This window comes from Rana temporaria, chromosome 4, assembly GCF_905171775.1.
Source record: "Rana temporaria chromosome 4, aRanTem1.1, whole genome shotgun sequence".
Lineage (NCBI taxonomy): Eukaryota > Metazoa > Chordata > Amphibia > Anura > Ranidae > Rana > Rana temporaria.
In genome coordinates, this window is record NC_053492.1 from 290,347,093 (window position 1) to 290,373,654 (window position 26,562).

A 26,562-nucleotide genomic window follows, 5' to 3' on the forward strand; every position below is an offset into this window, starting at 1 on the left:
TACTATCAAGGGTCACATTTCAGCCTTATCTATATTTTTTCAGAAGCCACACACTCTTTAGTTCGAGCTTTCCTACAAGGAGTAACACAAATCAATTCTCTGGTTAAGCCCCCCCCTTGTGTCCATGGGATTTAAATCTGGTTCTATCGGTGTTGCAAAAGCAGCCCTTTGAACCTTTACTTCATATTCCTTTACTCCTTTTGTCTAGGAAGTTGGCTTTTCTGGTAGCCATATCTTCGGCTAGAAGAGTTTCAAAATTAGCTGCTCTCTCTTGTAAAGAACCTTATTTGATTATTCATAAGGACAGAGTAGTTTTACGTCCTCATCCGGCCTTTCTCCCTAAAGTAGTGTCAAGTTTTAATTTGAACCAAGACGTGATTCTTCCTTCTTTTTTTCCAGAACCTCATTCTGCAGAAGAAAAGTCATTACATTCCTTGGATGTAGTGAGAGCAGTTAAGCTCTATCTTAAGGCTACTGCTCAGATTCGGAAAACTGATGTTCTATTTGTGCTGCCAGAAGGTCCCAGGAAGGGTCAGGCAGCATCAAAATCCACTGTTTCAGGGTGGATTCGACAGGTCATTGTTCAAGCTTATTGTTTTAAGGGGAAGGTTCCCCCATTTAAAATTAAGGCACATTCTACCAGGGCAGTCAGTGCTTTTTGGGCAGTGCATCACCAGGCTTCCATGGCTCAGATCTGCAAGGCTGCAACTTGGTCTTCAGTCCACACATTCACTAAATTCTATCAGTTGGATGTGAGGAGACATGTGGACACCGCCTTCGGGCGCAGTGTACTGTAGGCTGCGGTATAGGTACTCACGTCCGATGGCGCCCTTCTTTTGTAATTGGTGTCTCCCTCCCCTCATTGGGCATTGCTTTGGGACATCCCACATAGCCATTACTATGTCACTCTGTGTCCCGTGATGTACGAAAAAGAAAATAGTATTTTTTTAACAGCTTACCTGTAAAATCCTTTTCTTGGAGTACATCACGGGACACAGAGCTCCCACCCCTCGTTTTGGGATGCTTGGCTACAAAACTGAGGTACTCCCAGAATGGGAGGGGCTATATAGGGGAGGGGACTTCCTGTCTTGGACGTGCCAGTGCCCATCACCTGAAGGTAGGCCTGTATACCCACATAGTCATTACTATGTCGCTCTGTGTCCTGTGATGTACTCCAAGAAAAGGATTTTGCAAGTAAGCTGTTATAAAAATCCTATTTTTAAAGGGCCATTTTTTTTTCCAAATGACAATTTTTAAAAAAAATGTTATTGCAATGTTATTGCATTTTAGTGTAAATATTCCATGGTTAGCGCAATTTTGAAGCGTGACATGTTGGGTATCAATTTACTCGGCTTAACATTATCTTTCACAATGTTGTTTTCACAATGTTGTCTTATTTTTTAATTAAAAAAAGTGTATTTTCTCCAAAAAATGTGTGCCTGTAAGACCGCTGCACAAATACGGTGTGACAAAAAGTATTGCAACAACCGCTATTTTATTCTCTAGGGTGTTAGAAAAAAACATATATATAATATTTGGGTAATTTTCTAGCAAGAAAAAATGTTTTTAACTTGTAAGCACCAAATCTCAGAAATAGGCTCGGGTCTGTAGTGGTTAAATATACATATGATAGTACTACTTGGGTACCTAATTCTAAATTTGTAAACCATTGACATGGTGGTTATAAGGGTAGTGTCCAGGTGCTTGGCTCATATAAGGAAAAACTGTGATTCAGTGTACACTGCAGCAATAGGGACAGACAGTTATGTGCAGTACTACATGGAGATTGGTTGCTTTGGTAGAGAGGGACATAAAAAGGTCTGCGTGGAACATGGGAAGCATTGGAGGGATGTATTTTTAAATCCTTTACAATGTACTTCTTTCTGGTTGGTATACTTTTTTCATTTTCTATTTTTTTTTAATTATCAGGGGCCTTTTACGGATTTTCTTATTGATATAATTGTGTGTGTATATGAGCTACTTCAGTAGCTGATGTATGAGATAATAGAAATCCTGGAGGTCTGCTTGACTTGGGGCATGCTCTCCCAACCATGCTACAAAAGCACTTTACACCTTCTGGCTTCTGAATTCAGCCCAGTCGGTGCCCTTCTTTCTTTGACGTAGTCCAGTATTAGTATCTTTTCTTATCATTTTTATCTCTGAGAACTATTACAGTTCTTTCCTAGCATGCCAACTATAAAAATATAGTAACAATACATAAAGTGTCGTTATCAAGGCATTAAACATGGATTTTGAATACTGTGAAACAATTTTATTACTTTTCAGCATTGTTTCATAACTCATCCTGGGTGAACACTTTTTCTTATTTTTAGTAATTTTGCTAGCCTAGAGCAGTGTTTCTCAAATTATTTTCAGTCAATGCACCCTTTAAATATCTGCACAATCTCTAGGCACCCTATTCTAAAATGTAAAAAAACAAAACTAATAGTTTTACATGCAGCAACATCTACACATGTAGGACGTCCAACATTCAAGGTGATTTATTCTCCCAAAGCAAATACATCTTTGCACCTTAGTACTGACTATTATTCCAATGTTTCTCTCCCTCACTCCGTTAATGTGACCCCAGTGCTGATGGAGGGGGGACAGGGAGTGGGGGCAAACAAGAATGCTATGTCTGATATCCTCCTTATCCACTGATGAGGTCATTGGTTGTTAGAGCAATGCCGTGGCTTTGTGTAACTAAAAGGCAGGCTTGATATACCCACTGGCTTGTACACAATTTTTGGGCAATTTTTAGGAATTTTTAGGAATTTTGCCAAGGCATCCCTGAAGAAACCAGAGGGCAACTTGATTGAAAATGGCTGGCTTGGCGTATAACATCTGTCCAGCTAACCTGTGCTTGTTGCCCCTGAAAGTCTAAGGCCCAGATTCTCAAAGGACTTACGACGGTGCAGCGCCATTTAGGCCGTCGTAAGTCCTAATCTGGCCCGTCGTATCTTAGAATCAGTTACGCATAGATATCCATTAGATCCGACAGGCGTAAGTCTCTTAAGCCATCGGATCGTAACTGCAATTTTTTTTTGCCCGCTAGGTGGCGCTTCCGTCGATTTCCGCCAGGGCTGTGGAGTCGGAGTCGGGGGAAATTTTGGGTACCTGGAGTCGGAGTCGGCAAACAATGCACCGACTCCTACTAAATTTAGATTGGAATAAAAAAAAAAAAAACAAGTTTAAATGTCCCAATTCACAAAAAGTTATAATTAATGACTTCTCTACTGTAAGAATAAAGACCAATGCATGCAGTGCCTCACATAACCGCAAAACGAACACGTTAAGTGACCGTGAAGAAGCATGCTTTTCATGTGCTTCACTATATGGCACGCAACGCACAATTAGGAGCTGCAATACTTATACTTTCCATAGTGTTGTGTTCTGCTTTTACAGAGAACGCATGTTAGAGAACCAGTAAGTGTCCAAATAAAAAAATTCCAACAGGAGTTTTATAAAGCACTAAAAGAAGTTGAAAAGTATGATCGCTCATCAAAACTTACTGTTGAAGAAGCCATCCTTGTTTATCCAGAGATCGTTAGTGATGTGGCCAGAATAGTTACTGCAATGCCACCCACCCAAGTCAGTGTCGAAAGATTATTTTCAGCCCTAAAAATAATAAAGTCTGACTTAAGAGCCTCTATGAAAGAGGATCTGGCAGAGGCAATTCTCTTCCTTAGAACTCTACATTGAATTGATTTGCATTTGCTAAGCCTATAACTACATTTCAAGATTAATATAAACCATTTCTAGGTTTTACAGATTTTGTTTTTGGTTCATTATAGATAAGCTTTGTTTTTGTTCTAAAACAACCAAATAATGTGGTTTGTATTTTTGAACTGGTTAAAGATCCTGTTCCTGATGTTTATGCCTGCTGCTACTATCCAGCCACTTGATTGATTAATAAAAAAAAAAATAATAAAACGTTGTTTTCATTGTGTTTGTCTTTTGCTTAAACTGTGCAATACAGTAGACTGTTGGCTTCCCAGCCAGTAGTCCTGTGGTAGGTTGCGTTTCTTTGCCTCAAGGAGTGTATAAAATACATTTGCATATTAATACAGAGGAGTCGGAGTCGGGGAGTCGGAGTCGGAAGTACATAAAACTGAGGAGTCGGAGACGGAACATTTATCTACCGACTCCACAGCCCTGATTTCCGCGTCGAGTATGCAAATTAGCTAGATACGCGAATTCCCGAACGTACGCTCGGCTGACGCAGTAAAGTTACGACGTTTACGTTAGGCTTTTCCCGGCGTAATGTTGACCCTGCTATATGGTGGCCTAAGTGCGGCGCAACAATGTTAAGTATGGCCGTCGTTCCCGCGTCAACATTTTAAAAAGTTACGTCGTTTGCGTAAGTCGTCCGTGAATGGGGCTGGACGTCATTTACGTTCACGTCGAAACCAATGACGTCCTTGCGACGTCATTTGGAGCAATGCACACTGGGATATTTTACGGACGGCGCATGCGCAGTTCGTTCGGCACGGGGACGCGCTTCATTTAAATGATACACCCCCCTACCCGCCGAATTTGAATTACGCCGCATGATTTACGCTACGCCGCCGCAACTTTACAGGCAAGTGCTTTGTGAATAAAGCTGAAAAGCTTGCGGCGGCGTAACGTAAATCAGATACGTTACGCCTGCACAAAATTGCGCGGATGTACGAGAAGTTGTAGTTTAGTTTTAGATAATTACATAATCGGATTTATGTTTATTACAGACTTTTCTTTAGTCATATTGTAGTATTCCTTTTGATGAACGAAATATGTAATAATCTAACATATTCTTTTCTTCTTTGTATTAGAGCAGTAAATGCGCTTTTGGAGAGTAAAAAGCCAGTTGAAGAAATCCTAAGAGGAGTGACTTTGATTTTAACATTTTGTGGTATATCTGATTTTAAACGTGAAGTTGTGTTTGCTGAGACTACATCGGGGGATGCTGTAACTGCACTCAAGCAAATAACTGGTATGAATTTTATCACCCTATCAAAGATTTATATTTCCAAGGCTTTCTTACAAAACTGCAGTAAACACAAAAACAATAGATGCTGAAAAATGTTTATAATTTGATTTTTTTTTTCTACATCTTACCTGTAAAATCGACTTCTTTGAGTACATCACAGGACACAAAGCAGCCATTACTATCTGGGTTATATACCACCTATAGGTGAATAGACACTGGTGGATCAAACAAACAGGAAGTTCTCCCTTATTTAATCCCTCCTACACAGGAAGTACTTCAATTTTGTAGCAGGCAATACATTTACCAGACAAAATGATAGGGACTTGTAAGATGTAGAAAAAAATCCAATATTCTTTATCATACATCACGGGGACACAGAGCAGCCATTACCATCTGGGATGTCCCAAAGCAATGCCCTTGAGAGGAGGGAGACACCATCACATAAACTGCCACCAGAAAAGGACCTACTCTGCTGTTTGTAATATGCTGAGACAAAAGGAAGTATTCTTCTTGTTTCTGATATCCAAATGGTAAAAACCCTGTAGATGTATAAACCAAAGACCAAATAGTGGTCTTGCACACCTGGGCCACAGACACCAGATGGCCCAAGATACTCCCATACATCTGGTAGAGAATCTCTCCCCAGAGCAAAATGGGATTTTGCCCTTTAACCACTTGTCGAATGGCTGCCGTCATTATATGGCGGCAGGTTGGCTTGTTCCCGAAAATCGCTGTAGCTGTACGGCGGTCTCCTTAACAGCTACAGCGGGCATGTTCGCGGCGGGGAACTGATGAACGTGGCCGACGGGAGCCGTGTCTGCCAGCCACCTGCGATCGCTCCACAATGAGCCAAAACTGGGATCTGTCAATGTAAACAAACAGATCCCCTTTATGACAGGGGAGTTCAGAGTGATTTGTCTGTTCCTAGTAATTAGGAACAGAGATCTCTATACTCCCAGTAAAACAAACAAAGGCGTCTCTAAGTGCAGAAATATAAACTTTTTAATATCCCCAAGAGAATTAAAAAACACTTACAAGATAGAGGAGTAAAAGGCGCATGTAGTAAGTGTATCCAGGTGATGTTCCGATAGCAGAAAGGTCCCAGTATGTAATACTTCCAGTAGGATCCAGAAAACAACAGCCGGTGGACGCTGCAGACTCTGGAAACACAATAACGCTGTCTGGGTCAGTGTGGAGTATGGAGCCCAGAAATGTCATCAGAGGAAGACTTACGCTGATGTCATTTCTGGGCATTGAAGATATTCTGGACATTGAAGATATTCTGAATCATCAGCCACCAATTTTAGCTCTTTAATACACCGGGAACAGAGCCCTTCGGCAATCCAATGCCTGGCTCTACAAGAATGATCCTCTACAAAAGACCTGGGCAGTAAGACTGTCATAGGGAACGTGCTTTGTGAACCCCCAGGGGCTGTGGCCAGCCCGAAGGGCAGTTTCACAAAAAAGAAAAAAGACGACTTTCCACTGCAATTACAGAAATCTTTGATGAGCCTGGAAACAAAATAGCACTCCAAGATATGCGTTTACTGATGATTATGGACACCAAAAGCTTCCTCTTGCAGAGATGTCATCATTGAACAGACAAAGCCTATCTGAAACAGAAGGATGCACAATGGCTTAAGATCTTCAGATAGACCTCATGTCCTTATTTGGTTTTGGAACCGCTACAGTACCTGCCCGCGAGAATGTGTTTCCAGCGCGATCCTATCGCGCTGGTTCTCGGCGACAGGGTACTGTACATCTCGCAATTGCTGCAATAGGAAAAACACATTACAGCGAGCTCGAAAAAGAAGCGACAATGTCCTCTCTCTATGGAGGGGACATTGTCGGGCATCCGAGTTGGCTCCCCACCAATATCAGGCGCTGTGTTTGGTATGAATCATGAGGGGGAACTCCACGCCAAATTTTTAATAAAAAAACGGCATGGGTTACCTTCCAGGAAAAGAACAAAAAATACAGCGCACAGGGGTTTAGTGAATGTCACTTTATAGTCTAAAATTTTTTATAAAAAACACATATGCATGAATAATTGAAATAGCCGCAAATAACACACAGCAAAATAGAACATTTAAAATCTAGTGAAAATAGTCCACAATACATAAGCAGAAGTTCATGTGGTGATGGTAGAGTGGAAACACGCACGCTTCGGGGAAGATGTTGAGAATGTGATCCAAATGGTGTGCATACGCTAGTATGCAGAGGTGATACGATACCTCAACAACAGCAGCCGCTTGTACGCCTCTATGCAGGGAGATGGAATCCGTCAGTGGAGAGATGACAACCACGCTGGGAGCAGATGTTGGCGCTGTTTACATGCAGGGAGGATACTGCCATTTAGACCACACTGGCTCAGGGGCTGATGGAAAAGAAGTGCCTCCTCTCAACAAGGATCTCAAGCGGCGGGGGAAGTCCTGGAAGGGAACCACCAAGCCGGTTCAGTGACGCGGCCGCGGCACACGGAAGCGAGGAGGGGGAGACGCGTGTGACGCGGCCGCGTCACTGAACCGGCTTGGTGGTTCCCTTCCAGGACTTCCCCCGCCGCTTGAGATCCTTGTTGCGAGGAGGCACTTCTTTTCCATCAGCCCCTGAGCCAGTGTGGTCTAAAAGGCAGTATCCTCCCTGCATGTAAACCGCACCAACATCTGCTCCCAGCGTGGTTGTCATCTCTCCACTGACGGATTCCATCTCCCTGCATAGAGGCGTACAAGCGGCTGCTGTTGTTGAGGTATCGTATCACCGTTTGGATCACATTCTCAACATCTTCCCCGAAGCGTGTGTGTTTCCACTCTACCATCACCACATGAACTTCTGCTTATGTATTGTGGACTATTTTCACTAGATTTTAAATGTTCTATTTTGCTGTGTGTTATTTGCGGCTATTTCAATTATTCATGCATATGTGTTTTTTATAAAAAAAATTAGACTATAAAGTGACATTCACTAAACCCCTGTGCGCTGTATTTTTTGTTCTTTTGCTTTTTGCCCATGTCTCCTTAGTGGTTGACAGCTGCACGGGTGTGTTTTTTTGTGAAACTTTTTAATCACACAGAACACTGTGGATTACCGTTTCTATGGTGTAGCGCTACCAGTGGGAGTTTTTTTGTATACCTTCCAGGAGCATATCAGGCCCTTAAGTCTGGTATGGATTTTAAGGGGAACCCCTATGCCGAAAAAACTACGTGGTTGTCCCCCCGAAATCCATACCAGACCCTTATGCGAGCACGCGGCCCGGCCGGTCAGGAAAAGGGGTGGGGGCGAGCGAGCCCCCCCCACCCCAAAGCACCTTGTCCACATGTTGATGAGGACAAAGGCCTCTTCCCGACAAACCTGGCCATTGGATGTCGGGGTCTGCGGGCGTGGAGCTTATCGAAATCTGGGAGCACCCTTTAATAAGGGGGGTCCCCAGATCCCGGCCCCCCCACCCTATGTGAATGAGTATAGGGTACATCATACCCCTACCCATTCTCCTGGAGGAAAAAAGTGTCAAGAAAAAAAAAACACACCACATGTTTTTAAAGTAATTTATTAGGCAGCTCCTGGGTCTTCTTCCAACTTCTCCGCTCTCTTCTCCCGCTCTCAGGTTCTTCTCCTACTCTCCGGCGCCTTCTCCTTTCTGCCGAGCTCCTCCGCCATCTTCCAGCTTTTTTACTAGCGTTGGCTCGGTCTTCTCTGTCGTCTTCCTCCCTCTTCTCTTCTTCTCTTTTGACACGACGATCTCTCCTGCTGTAATGCGGTGCTCAGCGATTTTAGATAGGCATGGGGCGTGGTCACTGGGGTGACCCCGCCTCTTATGATGTCACAGTTCCATCATGCTCTGGGTGGTGACGACATAAGGGGCAGAGTCACTGAGTGACATCACCCAGGGACCACGCCCCATGCCTATACAGGGCCATGCTGAGTGAACCCACACCCTCTAGGGGCTGGAGGAGACACTGCAGCCCAAAAGCTCCTGAGAAGAACACAGAACTCTCTTTACTGAGATTGGTGTAGCGGTGTGTCAGACTGACAGGCGTGCAATCGAGGCTCATCCCGCTGGGTGTCGTATGACGCCCAGTCAGGATAACTGAGCCGCTTCCTGGACGTCATTTTGCTTTAGGGTGGGTGGGAAGGTGCTAAAAAAGTAACTGCAACATGCAGACTTACCATTCCTGCCGCAGGGCTCTGAGTCCAGCCTTCACCCATCACAGCGGGCTCTGTTATAAAAGACCTTCAGGGACAGGGTCCCCCTTAATCTGGGGTCCATACCCCTGGACCTGTATAGCACCATGCAGGAAAACACCTTGGTTTAAAACAAACACTGCAAAGGGTTCCATTACACAGGGTCCATCGCCGTAAGGGCTCTTTCACACGGGCGGACCGTATGTCTGCCTCTTCATCCATCCGTGTACGGATGAAAAAGGGACATACATTAGTCGATTGCGGGTGTCAGCGGATGAACATCCTCTGACACCCAATCTCATCCTCCGATTCTGCAGACGGAGGAAAACCCTATTTTCCCATCCGTCTGCGGATCAGATCGGGTGAACACGGACAGATCCCCCCACAGAGGAGAGCGGAGAAAAGACAGGGTGGTCCCTGCACAGTGTGCGGGGACCGCCCTGTTATCTGCCAGCTCAGTGGGGATCAGCGGAGGTTCATGGGGCGGATCATCACTGATCCGTCCCGTGTGAAAGAGCCCTAAGGCTGAATTACAGGCAAACTTTGAGGAATCTTTCCTCTCCTGTCCAATGAGGCTTATGTACCATCCAATTTGGCTGACATCTCTTTTAAATGGATCCGAATGAAATCCATGATTCTAAATAGAATCCTCCAGACCTCCAAGAATACTCCCAGAGCACATGTATCGCACAAGTGACCACCTTTTTACAGATACTTGCAAAAAACTGAAGTACTTCCTGTGTAGAAGGGGTTATATAATGGAGGACTTCCATTTTGATTGATCTACCAGTGTCCATTCACCTATAGGTGGCGTATAACCCAGATAGTAATGCCTACTCTGTGTCGCGGGATGTACGATAAAGAAATAGGCATTTTTTCCTTGTTAAAGACATTTTCCATTTAAATTAAGTGATTAGTTGTGACTGCAGTTTTTACAATTGTCAGTAGAACAGGAGTAGAGCGTAATTCTCCTATTGAGGACACCTGTTCCAGTGATAACTTTTAGGGAGACTTTCTCTCACTTCTTCTTAAGATTTCATGCCAGGTAGTGTGTCAAAATATCTTCAGCAAGGAAAAAGGCAGCAATGAAAACCTATACAGTAGTAATGGGGTATATTGTGCAATAACAGTAGTATTGGGGTATATTGTGCAATAAGTGTTGTGTGTACATACATTTCTATGCAGAACAGCAAAAAGTTCATAGAGTCCAAATGAAGGGTTCAGGGTAACTTTCCACTGATCTCAGTGCACCAGATGCAGCACCTCTGACTGAAGTATCTCTAGGCAAACAGATAAAAACAGCAGTGCACAAACTGAGTGTAGTATTTTAACAATAATATACTACACTCAGATTGTGCACTGCTGTTCTTATCAGCAATGAAAACCTGATAGAGGTTCTAATGTCGCGTACATACAACCGTTTTTCGGGTTGTAAATTTTTTTTAATGGTCTAGAAAAGACGTCGTTTTTTTCAACCCGATCGTTAAACCGGCCTTGCCTACACAAAATGCTCTAGCAAAGCGCGGTGACGTACAACACGTACAATCAGTGGTGTATTTAGGTTTTGTACTGCCCTAGGCCTGACTAAACTTGTGCACACCCTAATTTAAATATGAGCCACCCCTTCCTGTCAAGGCCAGGCCCCTTTCTGTTAAAGACCCGTCCTGAAATTTTTGAGTGGGGACACTAGTTCTTAGGGCCTGGTAGGGGTGCAACGGATCAGGAGTCACGGATCGGATCATTTTTCGGATCAGCGAAAAAGAAAAAAAATACTAATCTTGTTACACCCAACAGAGTTTTAGATTTCACAGTTATTTTCAACACAAAACGGAGCTTAAATACAGAATATGTAAATCTGACGGACTGTTTACATGTTACATTTTAAAATCCGCAGCAAACCTTACATGCTTGCTAATGTGACAGAACACCTCTGAGTTTCACATTAAGTTAAATATTAATATCAGAGATGTTCTGTCACATTAGCAAGCATGTAAGGTGTCATAAAACGCAGCTATTCACAAAAAAAAAAAAAACCTATTTGTTTTTTACCAAAAAACATTTATCAGAGTACATATTGGCCTAAATATATGAGCGACGCAGTACCGTATCGCAAAAAAAATGCTCTGGTCTGGAAGGGGGGGTAAATCTTCCGAGGCTGAAGTGGTTAAACAGGGACTTGGACAATGCCATACACAGTGTGTGAAGCAAAGGGACTGTGTACTATGACATGCTGTGTATACAGTGGGGGAAGTGTCTCAGTGTAGCACACACACAGACAGTAGCGATGTACAAACACACACTGACAGGTTAAGCCCTCTCCACCCCTCCTAAGGACTCTCATGATCCCCTCACAGCCCTGTGTGATTGTTCCAGCACGGCATTCCAAGCAGGCAGGTTAGGGAGAGGAGAAAGTGAGTGAGAGGAAGTAACAAGCTGAACACACACTGCTGGCTTCGTTTCTCACCTCTCTATACAGTGCACTTGTTCCCGATCCCTCACCTAACATTATCTTATCTGTAGAGCAGAGGCTGGCCGTTCCCCCTTCCAGACACTTACTGTGTAATCACGGTGAGTCGGTGACATCCATCGCTTCTGTCGGCTGCTCCAGGGGAATTCAGTCCCATGCTGTGAAGGGTCACTGGCAAGCACACAGTCTCCACTGGGGTGGAGCAAGATGGCGGCCGCTCCGCGGATCGTGTGGTGTGCCGATCCGAACGGGGTGGCCCGTTCGGATCACGGATCGGTGACGATCCGTTGCACCCCTAGGGCCTAGGGGGGAATAGATTCCCTTAATTTGCATAGATTTCCTCTCACTTCTTGTTTGGCTATGAGGCAGGAAATGAAGGGAAATCTCTGCAATGGGGCGGAGATGGTAAAAAAATAAACTGACAGGGGCTATAACCCTCCCTTACTCTATCCAAACTGAAAAAAAAAAGTGTTGCCTATAGTTCTACTTTAAGCACAGATTTCTGATAATTTTATGGCGAGGACTAAGAAGACATAACCATGTCAATGGTGAAGCAGAAAACATACAGCCCAGTGAGGAAGGGTTGTGGTCCAGGATGATAGGACAGTCAAAATTAGAAGCAGCTTGTGTTACACTAACAGTGTAGCGCAAGCCGGCAGGGACTCTTTCCGTGTTGCCCCCCTGCAAAGTGCTGCCCTAGGCCTGGGACTTGTTGGCCTGGGCCAGGATACAGCCTTGCGTACGATGGCACTATAAAGGGGAAGTTCCATTCGGATGGCGCCACCCTTGGGGCTGCTTTTGCTGATTTTGTGTTAGTAAAAGACGATTTGCGTTTTTCAGTCTGTTACAGTGTGATGAATGTACTTACTCCATTACGAACGCTAGTTTTACCGTAACGAGCGCTCCAGTCTCATAACTTGCTTCTGAGCATGCACATTTTTTCACGTCGTTAAAGCGCACACACGACCATTTTTTACGACGTTAAAAACGACATGAAAAATTAGAGCATGTTCTACATTTTTAACCACTTCCCGCCCGGTCAATAGGAGCTTGACGTCCAGGAAGTGGTTGTGAAATCCTGACTGGACGTCTATTGACGTTCTGCAGGATTTCATGCCGGCGCGCGCGGCGATCGGTGATGCGGGGTGTCAGTCTGACACCCTGCATCTCCGATCTCGGTAAAGAGCCTCCGGCGGAGGCTCTTTACCACGTGATCAGCCGTGTCCAACCACGGCTGATCACGATGTAAACAGGAAGAGCCGTTGACCGGCTCTTCCTCACTCGCGTCTGACAGAGTAGAGGAGAGTCAATCGGCGGCTCTCCTGACCGGGGGGTTCGCGCTGATTGTTTATCAGCGCAGTCCCCCCTCGGATCCCCACACTGGACCACCAGGGAGTGCCTCCCAGTGCTCAATAGAGCACAAATAGATATATATATAAAAAAAAAAACAATAAACATTTTTTTTTTAATGCAATCGATGCCAATCAGTGCCCACAAATGGGCACTAACTGTGCCCAGCAATGCCATCAGTACCACACCTCAGTGTCACCCAGTGTCCATCAGTGCCACCTCTTAGTGCCCATCTATGCCCAGTTCCCACCTATCAGTGCCCATCAGTGCCACCCATGAGTGCCCATCAGTGCCGCCTATGAGTGCCCATCAGTGCCGCCTATGAGTGCCCATCAGTGCCGCCTATGAGTGCCCATCAATGCCGCCTATGAGTGCCCATCAGTGCAGCATACCAGCGCCGCCTATCGGTGCCCACCAGTGCCACCTCATCGGTGCCCACCAGTGCTGCCATATCAGTGCCCATAATTGAAGAAGTAAACTTACTTATTTACGAAAAAATTAACAGAAAAAAAATAAAAACGTAATTTTTTTCACAAATTTCGGTAATTTTTTAGTTGTTTGCGCAAAAAATAAAAATCGCAGAGGTGATCAAATACCACCAAAAGAAAGCTCTATTTGTGGGAGCAAAATGATAAAAATTTAATTTGGGTACAGTGTAGCATGACCGTGCAATTGTCATTCAAATTGCGACAGTGCTGAAAGCTGAAAATTGGCTTACAACCCGAAAAACAGTCGTGTGTACACGGCATAACACCTTACCACTCTATTCAAAGAGAGAGTAAAACATTTTAGCTATAGCTCATCTTTTTTTATATCACTAGATCCACAAAAACATTTTGTATTAAAAAGCACAAAAGAGAAAGGCAGTGTTGCATGGGACACTGTAACCAGTAAATAAGGCTTAAAAAATAGGGCAGAAAGGATGAAAATGACAAGAACTCCTACAGCATATAACTTCAGGTTGGATACATATTTGATATGGCTTTTTTTGATACAGTGGGTGTTGCTAACCCCTACACAGCAGCCAAAGTAATCTTCCTATAATTAGTAGATGGGCGTGGATGTGGTGTTGTATCAAAGTGTGCCTTGTTACTGATGAATAGTGTTGTTAAGCAAGTCTGACAGAAGAAGTCAACTCATGGGTCAGCTAATAGGTTTAGAACTTTTGACTTCTACCCTAAGATCAGCAGTCATTGGTTTAGTGCGAAAATTAGCAAGCTAGACTTTTTGGTTAGGTGTATGTAAACTACTTCCCATCTTTCCATGAACTGTAGAAGCCCAGATATTGTGTTAGACAGTGCACCTCCCCTCCTTCCCAACCGTTTTTTGACCAAGGAAACCAATATGTGACGTGGCATTAGTGACAACTCTTGTCTCTGGCTCCATGCTCTTGTCTGAGACGAGCACTGTCACCACGGAGTGCAAAGGGAGGGGAGCTTTGTCATATACACTTTACAACACAGGTGCAATCACAGCCCAGTCTGTTTATGCTAAGTCAGTGTATATATGCAGGGAGAGGCTAGCTAGGGTGTCAGTTTGAGGTTTCCGTTCCAAGTCAAGTGTCAGCACAATCACGATACAGAGCACACCTACAGTAATGCCCACAAATCGGTTGTCTTTATGAGGAGGAGCAAAAAAAGTTGCAATTGAATAAAGAAAGAAGGAATTTCATTTGCGATCAAAGGAAAAACACTGCAAAGTATCTGGACCAACATTCTATTGATAATGAGAATTCTTTTGACCATGTAATGCATCTTATGATGGAGGGATGGTGCATGACTTTGTGAGTGCATTACTGTGTGTGTACACACCTAATAACAGATTGGTGTTCCTCCAGAAACTATGGGGAAGATATTTGAAGAAAACGGTATTGCTGTTATTGGAAGTAAAGATTTTGTACCTCATTTGACTTTGATGAAGCTGTCAAGAGCCCCAAAGCTGCGTAAACAGGTGAGGTCCTGTTACCCGAGTCAAAATAATAATGCCGTTAAATGAAATCCCAGTTGAAGTCACAGAAATAGATATTCATTTAGATGTACCGTAGATATTCTGTTACAGCAAAAAAATAAAATAATATTTTTATGGTTACCAGATTAGAGTTACAGAGGAGGTCTAGTGGTATAATTATTGCTCTGACAAACACGGCGATACCTCATGTGTGATTTTGAACACCGGTTACATATGCGGGCGCATATGTAAACGGCTTTGTTCCAGTCTGTGGCTAGACGCCGGAAGTGCCGGATCGCAGATCGGGTCTCCCCTCCTGCTCCTCCGGGATAACAACCAAGCGGATTTTACCCGCATCGGTTGTTTTCCCTGGAAAGCCGATCCCCCGCTCTAAAAAATGGTACAGTGATGATGCCTGCAGCTGCGGGTATCATCCCAGTATAACCCCTGAAAGCCGAAGTCGCATATATGCGTACACTCGGCGGGAGGGGGATACCTTTTTTATCGGCGTATAACACGCACAGGCGTATAACACGCACCCTAACTTTAAGAGGGAATTTTCAGGAAAAATAAATTCCACAGCCCCCTGCGTATAACACGCAGGCACAGTTTACCCTCTATTTTCAGGGTAAAAAAGTGAGTGTTGTACGCCAATAAATTGAGTAATTACCAACATTTTCTGCATCAGGAAGCATGTAATGTGCAAAAATAGTACAAGCTGTATTTGTATGTGGTGTTTGTTTCCAGATGAATTCATGTACACTGTCACAAACACACGCAAAGAGCCTTTAAGAGACCATGATCCTTTATTTAGTCTCCATATAGCTGATATATTTTTCTGCATATATCAGTCTAAAAGGCCTTCAGGAAGAAGGGAAAACAAATCAAAACGTCTGAACACAATTTTGCAACTTTACTGTTAGTAAAACTGTGTATATCCAGATGAATTATACAAATTTTAGGACAAGTTTTTAAGGACAAAGGTTTTCAATTGGTTGTAAATGGTAATGGATATCTCCTGTTTTTTTTTTCTAGTAAAGAAAAACTGTCCCAAATGGCAAGAAAAAAAAATGTTTTTAAATTTAGTGGTATGTTTCTTTCCATTACCATAACCTACCATCTTCTCCTGCTCTTTGCAATCACACTGATTCCAGATATGTGTATGTTATTTGTTGTTTGTACCCGTAGTCGGGGCCAGAAACAATGGTGTGTGTTAAGACCTGCAGTAGTTAAGGTACTGCGGCCTTCTTTCCATCCCTCAATCGCCAAGCATCGCTACCATAGAAGGTAGAGGGATAGTGGAGATGAATGCAGTTTCCAAGATGATTCTTCCGAATAGTTAGAATATTCCCCCCCAAACATGAGCCAAGACTTCATGAAGGGTGTCCAGGTATAGAATAGCTTTATTGAGAGGCAGGTTCTTATATACACCAAAAGGAATACTTGAAGTAATCAGATGAACAATGACAATCTCCTCCCACAACATCATACAATGGTTTTACTAACGAGCCCCCTCTTCACTAGACCTCTTAGGAGACAGACGTCCTGTCTCCGATATAATCTACATGAGTTAATTACTGGTCATTTACCCAGACGAGGTGAGCTCTTCTCACCTGCTAAACAATAGAAATTCACACAATGAACGCTTCTTGAGAGACAGACGAAAGTTCATTTACATGACACTGCAGACGATATTATCACAGCAAGCTCTGCCTGGGAGATATTGAGATCAGTTAAGGAATAAACCAATTATCTCCAGATAGAGAGCACCCCAATTTTCCCAAAAGTTGGAACACCCCTTTTCCACACAAGGTATCCCTGCCATTACATATCCCCTGATAGCCCCGATCTGGGGGACCAACATATCCAAATTTCACCCAGATCGGTCCAGGGGTTCTTAAAAAACAAACAGAACCTATGAGAAAATCCAGAATAAAGTCTATTTTCTTCACAATACTCCCCCTTAGTTCCATGGGTTGGCATACCCGCCTAGACCCTGCCGGGTTGGCTAGGGGATGTCCGGGTCAAAATTATACTTCCAAGTCGGTTTGGCGGGAAAGTCCATCCGCATTACCGTTCTGCTTGCCTGGGCGGTAGCGGTCTCCGGTTAAAATGAGGTGGTGTCGTGGGTGGTACCGCGTTCGGTCGGTGGTGGGTCACAGGACCTGGCGTTGGGGTGCTGGACCTTACCAGGAGGCGGTTTCCACTAGCCTCGCCTTTTCTTCCCTCGTGATGCTCGTCTGCCAGCTTGGCTGCTTCCTCGATTGTGGCCGGCTTCCTGTCTCTGACCCAGTCCTTGGTGTCGTGGTCAAAAAATTGTTCTAGCAAGAAGAGTTGTAGCACCTCCTCTAGCGTTGTGGCCTGGCAGCCCTGTATCCAGTTTTGGGCCGCCCGATACATCCTAAAAGCCCATTCGGTGTAGGAGTCTTGGCCCCCTTTCCGTAATGCCCAAAACTTTTTCCTGTAAGTCTCTGGGGTCACGGCATACCTGGCTAGCAGAATGTCCTTTACCCTGGCGTAGTCGTGTATGGCTGTATCAGGAACTGCTCGGTATGCCTCTGCTGCTCGGCCCGTGAGTTTGCTGCTTAGAATCGCGGTCCATTGCTCCGATTCCAGACCCTCCAAAGCGCATTGACGCTCGAAATCTTGTAGGTATGCGTCAATTTCCATTTCTCCATCCGAAAAACGTTTAAACGCAGCATAGTTAATCTTTCTCCGCTGCCCTCCATTTATAGATGCGGCTAAGGAAGCGGTGTCTCTTTGGTTTACGCTTGCCTGTTGTGCTCTGCGTTCTGCGCTCACCTGCTCCAGGACTTGTGTCACCATCTCTGGTGTGGAATTTGGCCCATATAGGTTTAGCCTCCACATCACCTTCTGTTGGAACTCTGCTTCCTCCTGGCTGACATTCGCCATGCTGCTGGTTTGGTCGCCCTCCATTAGTTCTGCTATGAGGGTAGCTTTCTTTTTGTTGCTTGCCACCTGACCTCGGGCTTCCAGCAGATCCTTTAGCGTAGTCCTCTTTAGTCTCTCGTAATGCTGGGCCATTCACCTGCTGTTTTATGCGTTCCATTCAACCCCGCTGCTTGCCACCAGTTGTTAAGACCTGCAGTAGTTAAGGTACTGTGGCCTTCTTTCCATCCCTCAATCGCCAAGCATCGCTACCATAGAAGGTAGAGGGATAGTGGAGATGAATGCATTTTTCAAGATGATTCTTCCGAATAGTTAGAATATTCCCCCCCAAACATGAGCCAAGACTTCATGAAGGGTGTCCAGGTATAGAATAGCTTTATTGAGAGGCAGGTTCTTATATACACCAAAAGGAATACTTGAAGTAATCAGATGAACAATGACAATCTCCTCCCACAACATCATACAATGGTTTTACTAACGAGCCCCCTCTTCACTAGACCTCTTAGGAGACAGACGTCCTGTCTCCGATATAATCTACATGAGTTAATTACTGGTCATTTACCCAGACGAGGTGAGCTCTTCTCACCTGCTAAACAATAGAAATTCACACAATGAACGCTTCTTGAGAGACAGACGAAAGTTCATTTACATGACACTGCAGACGATATTATCACAGCAAGCTCTGCCTGGGAGATATTGAGATCAGTTAAGGAATAAACCAATTATCTCCAGGCAGAGAGCACCCCAATTTTACCAAAAGTTGCAACACCCCTTTTCCACACAAGGTATCCCTGCCATTACATATCCCCTGATAGCCCAGATCTGGGGGACCAACATATCCAAATTTCACCAAGATCGGTCCAGGGGTTCTTAAAAAAACAAACAGAACCTATGAGATAATCCAGAATAAAGTCTATTTTCTTCACAGTGTGCATTTATGTTCTTTTCCTACCTACAACACACTGACACCAATACTAATTTAGCCACTTGATGACCAGCAATGTACTGGCACATCACTGGGCTATAAGCAGGCCCGGACTGGGACAAAAAATAGGCCCGGGCATTTTAGACTGAGCAGCCCGGGGGGGGGGGGGGGGGGGCGGCGGGGGTTAATGATGATTAATAACTGGTCCTGTGGGCAGCAAGGGGAGGGTAGAAATCGCCCTGCTCATCTCTATCTGGCGCTGTGTTGGTGGCGGGGGGTAGGGGATCTCTGCTATCAGGTGTTTACTAGTTTGGGCGTCCCCTCTTGGCCTGCAACCTCTTGGTACAAGGCCATCTTAATAGCTTCATGGGCCCCTGGGCAAAGTAATGCGCTGGGGCCCCTACAAACCTTCCCCAATTTGGTTATCCACCTCAAAAAATATATAAGTAACCGCCCGACTGACTCCCGAAGCAGGCAGCCCCAGCGCTCGACTGCAGAGACCAGACCACACTGCTGTGCTCTGTCTTTTCAGCTCTGCTGCATCCTGCAGGGTTGTGACAGAACCGGCCCTAATCGGGCCCTAGGACCACTTGGGGCCCCTGGGCTGTGCCCACCAGTGCTGGGACAAGGTCATTTGGTGCCCAGGGCGAAGATGGCAAACTGTGCCCCCCCTACAAAACTTGTAGTTTCTACATTCAAACATATCACCCCACACAGTATTGCCCCTTCACATATCACCTCACACAGTATTTTCCCCTTTACATACAGTGGTGTCTCCAGCTTTCAAATTTAGGGGGGCTCAACTGACTACAACTATAAGAGACGTGCTCGGGTGTGTTTGAAACCCCACATGCCCGATCCCGCCAGGAAGCTGGCACTTCACACGGCTAATCACAAGCAGGGAGACATTTCCTGATCTGTGCAGCTGTGAACTGGGAAATGTCTCCCTGCTTGTGATTAGCGCTGTGCAATGTGGGCTTCCTGGTGGGATCAGCCAAGTGGGTTTTCAAACACGCCTGAGCCCATCTCTAACAACCAATTGTACTGGCCCTCCTGTGCATGAGCCCATCAGCCCCATAAAGTAATCAACACTGGGTCATAATGTCCTGCTGCCATGGAGACAGAGACCAGCGCTGTCAATAGCTGGGACAGGAGTCACAGGACAGCAACCCTGATAGTTCTGCTGCAGGTCCACAGTGGGAGGATTCCCCCATCCACCTGGAATGTGTAGATGGGGAATTGGAACATTTCTTTTTTTTATTCAACGTAATAGTTGAATGAAAAAAGTAATCACTGTATGGTCTGCCCAAGTGCTAAGACCAGTCATAGACAGTTTATATCTCAGCTGGTTCAGCAGGAACTGGCTGAGATTTAAACCATTAACCACTTACCCCCCGGACCATATTGCTGCCCAAAGACCAGAGTACTTTTTGCGATTCGGGACTGCGTCGCTTTAACAGACAATTGCGCGGTCGTGCGACGTGGCTCCCAAACAAAATTGGCGTCCTTTTTTTCCCACAAATAGAGCTTTCTTTTGGTGGTATTTGATCACCTCTGCGTTTTTTATTTTTTGCGCTATAAACAAAAATAGAACGACAATTTAAAAAAAAATGAATATTTTTTACTTTTTGCTGTAATAAATATCCCCCAAAAATATATAAAAAAACATTTTTTTTCCTCAGTTTAGGCCGATACGTATTCTTCTACATATTTTTCGTAAAAAAAAATCGCAATAAGCGTTTATTGATTGGTTTGCGCAAAAGTTATAGCGTTTACAAAATAGGGGGTATTTTTATGGCATTTTTATTAATATTTTTTTTTACTAGTAATGGCGGCGATCAGCGATTTTTTTTTCGGTATTGCGACATTATGGCGGACACTTCGGACATTTTTGACACATTTTTGGGACCATTGGCATTTTTATAGCGATCAGTGCTATAAAAATGCATTAGATTACTATAAAAATGCCACTGGCAGTGAAGGGGTTAACACTAGGGGGCGGGGAAGGGGTTAAGTATGCCTGGGTGTGTTCTTACTGTGGGGGGGTGGCCTCACTAGGGGAAACACTGATCTTCTGTTCATACATTGTATGAACAGAAAATCAGCATTTCCCCCGCTGACAGGACCGGGAGCTGTGTGTTTACACACACAGCTCCTGTTCCCCGCTCTGTACCGAGCGATTGCGTGTGCCCGGCGGCGATCGCGCCCGCCGGGCACACGCACGGGAGTCGGGGGCGAGCGGGGGGCGCGCGCGCGCCTCCGGCGGCGCGCGTGCGCCCCTAGTGGCGGCTAATAGGCAGGACGTCATATAACGTGATCTCGCCTACGAGAGCCACCTTGTGGACGTATTTCGACGGTGCGGCGACGGCAAGTGGTTAATGGCAGGCTGAATGTACCAAGTTGATCGATCACGTTGTGTACAACCAGCCTGCCGGATTCTCTTATGATTATCACTAGCGGTTACTATAGCTGCTAGTGATAATCATTGTTTGTTGGGAGAATACAATTGCTCAGTGGAAGGGATTCCCCTGTCACCACTGACTGTACTGACAGGGGAATCATGCAAGTTTCTTCCCTGCAATCTGTGGTTGCTGGAAAGAAATGTGTACCATCTATTAACAGCCTAACTGAAAGTGAAAGTGAATTAAGTGAACATCTAGAAAGAACATGGGGGGATGGGGGAGGGAGACAGGTGGGTGAGAGAAGGCAGAGGGATGGACAATGATCACAGTGTACTGCAGTGTACACTCACCCACATTTCCAGGCTAAAAGATCAGATCATCTTTGTGACACAGAGGAATCTGCTGTTTTCATATTTCCCACCCACAAACACATCTTCTTCTCTCCAGATACAGCTGCACACACGCAGGGGATAGTGTGGGCGGGGCTGGAAGTCACTGGAGGAGCAGAGGTGGGAGGAGCTGTATTCCTCTCTGATCTCTCTGGTCAGTGAAAGGGAGGGGGGTGATGTTTCGCTGGGCTGTGCAAGTGTCACAGTCACTCTTACAGAGCTGCAGCCAGTCTTAGATCTTACAGACTGATTCTCCTGTCCTACGGACGGACGGGAGGAATCAGTCTGTTTGTTCATGGTTACTGAGAGCAAATCCTCCCCCCCCACCGCTGTTGGAGTCCTTTCTAAAGTGCTCTCCTCCCTGCCAATGAGGATGCAGGGGGAGGGAGCAGATTGGGCAGCCGTGACTATGCGAACGGCTATGTATGGTATTATGCTCAGTAAGAAAGCAGATGGAGGGAGAGAAATCTGCCCCCTCTCACACTCAGCCCTGGGCACCCGCTCCTCCCGCCCACCCCTTGTACCAGCCCTGGTGCCCACCCAATAAGACAGCCCTGCCTTGGTACACCCCTTGGGAGATGTAACATGCGGCCCGCCGAGGGCCGTTCGCGGGCCGCCACCGGCCCGCGGGCCGCCGCGGCCCACCGGGCATATGCCCGGTATGCCCTATGGCCAGTCCGGGCCTGGCTATAAGTGGTTATACCAGGATGACGCCTACAGCTGCAGACATCATCCAAGTATTGTTTTTTTGGAACCAATGGTCTGCTTTCTTGTAAAAGCAATTCTAGTGTCTAACTAGCCACTGGATTGCTTTTACAAGCAGCAGGGAGGGGGCATCCCACCACCTTCTGCAGCTTTCTTGAGCGGGAGACCTGGGCAACCAGCCAGCTTTTATTTTGGCTGAACATAGAGGTAATCGGGGACCGAAACGGCTCTAATCATCTCTATGGTATAGGAAAACTGAAGCGATGAGCATTCATTAGAGCTTCATGATTAATCGTTAGGAATCGGTATCGCAATTTTATGTGGAGACACCAGTGCCCATCAGTGCGGTGTCACCAGTGCCTTATCAGTGCCCATTAGTGCGGTGTCACCAGTGCCTTATAAGTGAAGTGACCCCAGTGCCTTATCAGTGCCCATCACTGCAGAGCAGGGAGAGTTACAGATCTTCGGGATGACAGAGCACCCTTCGGGCTGATAGGTCTTTATGTGAGAACACGGCTCGTGGTACAGGCTTCCTGCACCGGAATTGTGATAGACAGCACAGAGCGCACTGTTCCAATGTGCAGGGAGGTGGGGCTGTACCATGAGCCGTGCTCTCACATACAGGGCGGTCGGTGGAGGCTGGGAGGATGGGAGCTGTGCTGGCAGGGAGGAGGAGAACAGCAGAGGAGGAGGACACCACCTCTGCGGACGGCACAGACCAGGGGCTGTGAGACCTTTCCGCACACATGAAAAATTGGTAGGAATAGAACTCCCTGCTCGTGTTCAAAGGACTACAAGGGGCGTGTCAGACAGCTGGCTGAGGTTACTGGAGGGATAACAGCCAGCGGTCTTAGCCTAGGTTCACACTGCTGCGAATTCAAAATCGCGGTAAAATGCGCGATTTTACCGCGATTTTGCGGCTGCGATTTTGCCGCGATTTCGGCCGCAATTTAATGTAAATCGCGGCCCGAAATCGCAAAAAGTAGTACAAGAACTACTTTTTGAAATCACAGATGCGGCGTCGCACTGATTAGGACAGTGCCATTGTCGACAATTGCCGCCGATTTGAGATGCGATTTGACATGTCAAATCGCATCTCAAATCGTTCCAAATCGTACCCAGTGTGAACCAGGGCTTACAAACAGGAAATCACCAGGCAATAAAAAAAATTCAACAAGTTCAGCAGGCTATTGCAGAGGAACTACAGAGCTCAGAAGAACATGGCTGACATTGTTGGTGAAGCTAGGAGATTAGCAATGAGAGCATGGAAAATAAATTGCCTGGAGTTCTGCTTTAAAGCTGCTAAAAAGACAAATGAGTCTGATTTCAATTTTTTATGTAAAAATTGTGTAATGTGTATTTTATGAATAGATATTGCCAGTGTAAAGTGAAATAAATGCTTTCTGTAAGAATACACTTTAAATATTGATAAACGTTTTTATTTGCTGTCCACTTTATGAAACATTTACACATTTTTGTGTAAGGAAATGTGTCTGTTTTTGCCTTGAATTTATAGACTATGTTTTATAGTGTGTTTTGCACCTAAAGTTTTCTAAAACTAAACACTTGTCATCTAGGGAATTAAAAAGATTGATACTAGCCTATACAAGGATTTCCAAAGTCATCACTTCGGAGAGGAGTTTTTTCAACAACTGGATCTGTGCTCAATGTTAAAGAAGAGACAAACAAATGGTTACTATCACATTGAAGCTTCCATCTTCTTTGGTAAGGAAAATTAAATCTTAAGCATGGTGTATGATTGACTCTTTCAGGGAGATTTACTAAATTTGTTGCAACTGTGCATAGTAAACAATCGGCTTCTAGGTTTTATTATCAATAGTTTATTGCTGAAGTAAGAAGCTGATTGGTTACCATACACAGCTGCACTAATTTAGGTAAAGCTCCCCTTTTATGTCTATGTGTATCAAATTTACCTAAAGTGAACATTAAAGCTGAACTCCAGTCACAAAATCATCCCATAGTTTTTATGAAGGAAGAATACAGGGAATGAAATGTAGTTTTTGTTTCCCTCTTAGTTTCAGCTATGTGATGTGTTGAGGTTTACCTCTCTGGCAGCTGTCTGTTCAGTGTCAATTCAGCCTAAATGTTTGCTTTGGATGTATCCTTCTTTTCTGCTGTATTTTTACTTGAGTTGGAAGATTTCAATAGCTACTGATAGATTTATGCAAGATACGGAAAATTGTGGAAGGCTCTGCAGTTATCCATTGAGTGCAGAATTTACAACATACCATTTAGTATACTGATGTTCTTCTAGCAGTATTGAAGTTGGTAGTGACACCTGTCTGTGTTCCAGTGGGACTAGATTCTGCCATTCGAGGCAGGCCAGTTGTCTGGGGAATTCTTACTGAGTGTTTGAACCAGGGTTGTGGCAGATCACCTGAATTAATCTCTGAGGACGGTTGTTGGAATTTTCTCCATTTAGTTTAGTATACTGGTGTCTTGTAGTCTGCAGTGACTGCCCATTTGTGTTCCATCTAGCAGAGAACTTTACTTCATAAGGTCAGTAAGTCTAGGGTTTTCTTGTGGAATTATTGGGCCCAGAGCCAGGGCACTGTTATCGCCCCTGTTTCTGAAGACTCACTTGCTGTGAGTGGCTGAAGCAGGGTTTTTGCTGGTGGACACTACTGAGGGGCATAGATAATTTTATTGAACTTTGGACTGACAGTTTTCCATTGGCACTGGACTCCACTAATCTGCCCTGTTTGTCTGTGTGTTTGTTTTTGGGGTCTGGTCAAGCTTTTCTGCCTGGGCCACCATTTGAATTTTCTGCAGTCCCTCCTTAATGATGCAACAGTAATTAGTGTGTGCATGCACCAGCTTCTCATTAGATCCTTGTGTTACCTTCTTGCTCATGTTTTCTCTGCACAGTGGCTCTGACTGAGCCCAGAGCATTGTTTGGAGGATGCTGCATATGGCTTTTAAAGGAGAAGAAGCCTACATTTTTATTGATGAAGCATTGTGACAGCCACTCTTGATCTCATATGGATGCTGAAATTCATGAATTCATCTTTCCATCACATAACTTGGAGTAAAATCTGGAAGGATTGTCACACTGGAAGCCAGCCTTGGGGTGGAGTTCTGGATCACCTGTCTGTTCAGAGTAGTTGGTCTCAGTAAAAGCTTCCAATTCACATTCTAGAATTATGAGCAATTAATCTGTTAATTAGCTGGACTGCTCCCCCATTACTAGATGGCACCAAGAGTGTTCTGGTACTGTCAAAGGCAATGTCTGTCCTGTCATGGGCCGAGTTACATGTTCCAATGATTTCTTCTATACACGTTCCTGAGGTGGAAAACCAACAGGCAGCTTTTCTCAGCAGATTCATCTTCTAGACCCCGGGGGAAAAGTCTCCCCATCCTGAGGCCTTACAGGATATATGTCTACATTGGGGAACCAACAAAATGCATAATGTATTTCTTTCTTTCTTTCTTTCAAACACATGACATTTTTTGATTCGATAGTGCCTCCATTGATTTACAAATTTTACCAAAAGCCTTCAATCTCACCTCATGTTGCTACAGAAAATAATTTTTGTGGACAGGAAACTTCTTTTCTTTTCAGGAATTTTCTTTTCCTGCACTCATGCAAATTTCTTTTTCGACTATATTTCTCACACGATTCTCCTATCATTGATTAGAAAATTGTTTGTTTTTCAAAAGAATTTCAAACATGCCTGATCACTCAAATTCGAAAAGAAAATTCTTAGATTTTCAAAATATATATATTTTTTAATTTGACTCGTGTATGGCCGGCCTTAATTGTTCAAATCTGTAAGGTCGGTGTATCTGTTTCTGTGGATGCTAGTGCTAGTTTTAGCAGAAAAGGTCTGCAAGAGGCTATTTTTTTCCCGTGCTTTCCCATTGTTTTGTATTTTTGTTTTGGCCACATTCACCTATGTTGCTTTGGTATACCCATCCTCAGTTTGGACTGCTTTAGGACATCCTCTGGTTGTTAACAAAGCTGTGATAGAGAAAATAGGAGTCTTGTCATTTTCATTCTTTTCTAGGAGTCCATTCAGGGTTGCAGCTCCCTCCCGTTATATGCTATTCTTTCTTTACTTCAATGTATGGTACTTATTCATTCAGTTTTGGGAACGTTCCTTTGATTTTCTAACCGTTATTGTGGTCACTTCTATCTTTGTTTTCAACTGCAGTGACAAGAAAATTGTTCTATGTTTTTTGTGCATAGGACAAACAAGGCTAAGCAACTCAACTATGCACAAACACAGGAACTGGGATGCAGAAAAATGGCAGCAGGTGTTCTAGACTGATTAGTAAAAATGTTAAATATTTAGCTA

At 44.6% G+C, this 26,562-nt stretch overlaps 1 protein-coding gene across 3 annotated transcripts in view; it reads left to right on the forward strand.

Annotated features, from left to right (window-relative positions):
• AKAP7 (A-kinase anchoring protein 7) overlaps positions 1 to 26,562 on the forward strand; it is a 331,984-nt gene that overhangs the window by 51,017 nt on the left and 254,405 nt on the right. For all 3 annotated transcript variants that reach the window (XM_040350433.1, XM_040350435.1, XM_040350432.1), the window contains exons 5-7: positions 4,812 to 4,972; positions 14,803 to 14,915; positions 23,821 to 23,968. In XM_040350433.1, coding sequence (XP_040206367.1) covers positions 4,812 to 4,972; positions 14,803 to 14,915; positions 23,821 to 23,968 — 422 coding nt within the window. The remainder of the gene's footprint in view (positions 1 to 4,811; positions 4,973 to 14,802; positions 14,916 to 23,820; positions 23,969 to 26,562) is intronic.